This window comes from Schistocerca serialis, chromosome 6, assembly GCF_023864345.2.
Source record: "Schistocerca serialis cubense isolate TAMUIC-IGC-003099 chromosome 6, iqSchSeri2.2, whole genome shotgun sequence".
Classification (NCBI taxonomy): Eukaryota; Metazoa; Arthropoda; class Insecta; order Orthoptera; family Acrididae; genus Schistocerca; species Schistocerca serialis.
Genome location: NC_064643.1, coordinates 326,206,674 through 326,208,287, shown reverse-complemented (window position 1 = coordinate 326,208,287; position 1,614 = coordinate 326,206,674). Strand labels below are relative to the sequence as shown.

The window sequence follows — 1,614 nt, the reverse complement described above, 5'->3', positions numbered from 1 at the left end:
TAAGCGACAACAATACAAATAAAGGAGTGTACTGTCTGCCATCGGGTTCCCCTAAATGGCAGGCAACACCGTATAACAGCCACGCTATGAAGGAAACAAACTGACAGCCAAACAGGCGAAGACATCAGGTAAACACGCCAAAGATTCCAGTCGATTAATAGGAACCTTTCCTTGCAGAGGTCGCCGTGACATATCTGGCCACTGATTCCTACGCCAGGTTTCTATTGGCTCCAGCTCACTATATAGGCCCGGCCGGTCGAAGGCAGACCAGTCTTCGTCCGCTGTTAATGGCAATTGCTATAGCAGAGTCTCCGAAAAGATATCACCGAAGCCGCTGTACTGTACCGCCGATCTTAGTACCAGCCGACCAAGAGGAACCACATCTCCAGCTAGATCAATGGACGTCTACATCTATTGTACAGCCAGTTATTGTATTGTAGAAGAAGTTACTTTCAATAAACTGTTGGAGAATACAACAAGGAGCACCATCTACACGTGAGCAGCAGCAGCAGCAGCCAAGTAAAACATAGATGTAAGCGTGGTGATTATAAATTTAGAAAATGTGATTTTGTGGTACAAGACACAGAATGGAAAGGATCACTTCCACCACCACTCATTGCTGAGCAGTCCAATATCTATGCTTTGCAGAAAGATTCAGTTTCTTTGCAGACGAGCAAAAATGAAATGGAGCAGTTTGTTGGTATTTTACTGCACATGGCCATAATCAAAATGCCTTCCATTCATTTATACTGGTTGAATGAGTGTAGGTATTCACCAATAGCTGATGTGATGAGCAGAACTCGCTTCTTCCAGCTACTGTTGTATTTTCATGTTGTCAATAATCAAGACTTGCCTGAAGCTAATAGTAATCGTGACAAACTCTTCAAGATTCGCCCACTTTTATCTGCATTGCAGTCATCATTGAAGACACTCCCTCCAGAACAATACCAAGCTGTTGATGAACAGATAATACCATTCAAGAGTAGAAGCAGTTTGAAACAGTTCGTAAGAAATAAGCCTCAAAAGTGGGACTACAAATCTTTTACAAGAGCTGGTGCTTCAGGCATGATGTATGATTTTGAAATTTATGTTGGCAAAAACACCTGCAGTGATAGAGGATTAGGTTTGTCTGGGAATATTGTTTTGGCATTGGCGGAAACATTGCCAGAGAAACAGCATTTCAAAGTGTTTGCTGATAGATGGTTTTCGTCTATACCATTAGCAATTGCCCTGAAAGAAAGGGGCATTGAATTGTGTGGCACTATCAGGACAGACAGGATGGGAAAATGTCCCTTGAAAACTGAAGTGGAGCTCAAGAAAACTGGACGTGGCTCCTGTGACTGGAGACAACAAACAACGTATCTTTAGTACACTGGTTTGACAGAAAATGCATAAATCTCGTGTCAACATATGCTCGTGTTGAGCCCATGGCAACATGTACACGCTATTCTACATCTGAAAGGAAATTAATTGATGTACCTAGACCTTACATAGTGGAAAAGTACAATAAACATATGGGGGGCGTGGACCTTGCTGACACGTTGATAGAAGTATACTGTATCAACTTGAGGTCATGGAAGTGGTATATGCCCATTTTGTACTGGTGTTTGTCTG

General features: G+C 42.4%; 1 protein-coding gene across 1 annotated transcript in view; it reads left to right on the top strand.

Moving 5' to 3' along the window:
• LOC126484853 (piggyBac transposable element-derived protein 3-like) overlaps positions 1-1,368 on the top strand; it is a 1,776-nt gene extending 408 nt beyond the window's left edge. The window contains exon 2 of the mRNA XM_050108448.1: positions 470-1,368. Coding sequence (XP_049964405.1) covers positions 470-1,368 — 899 coding nt within the window. The remainder of the gene's footprint in view (positions 1-469) is intronic.
• The last annotated feature ends 246 nt before the right edge of the window (positions 1,369-1,614 follow it).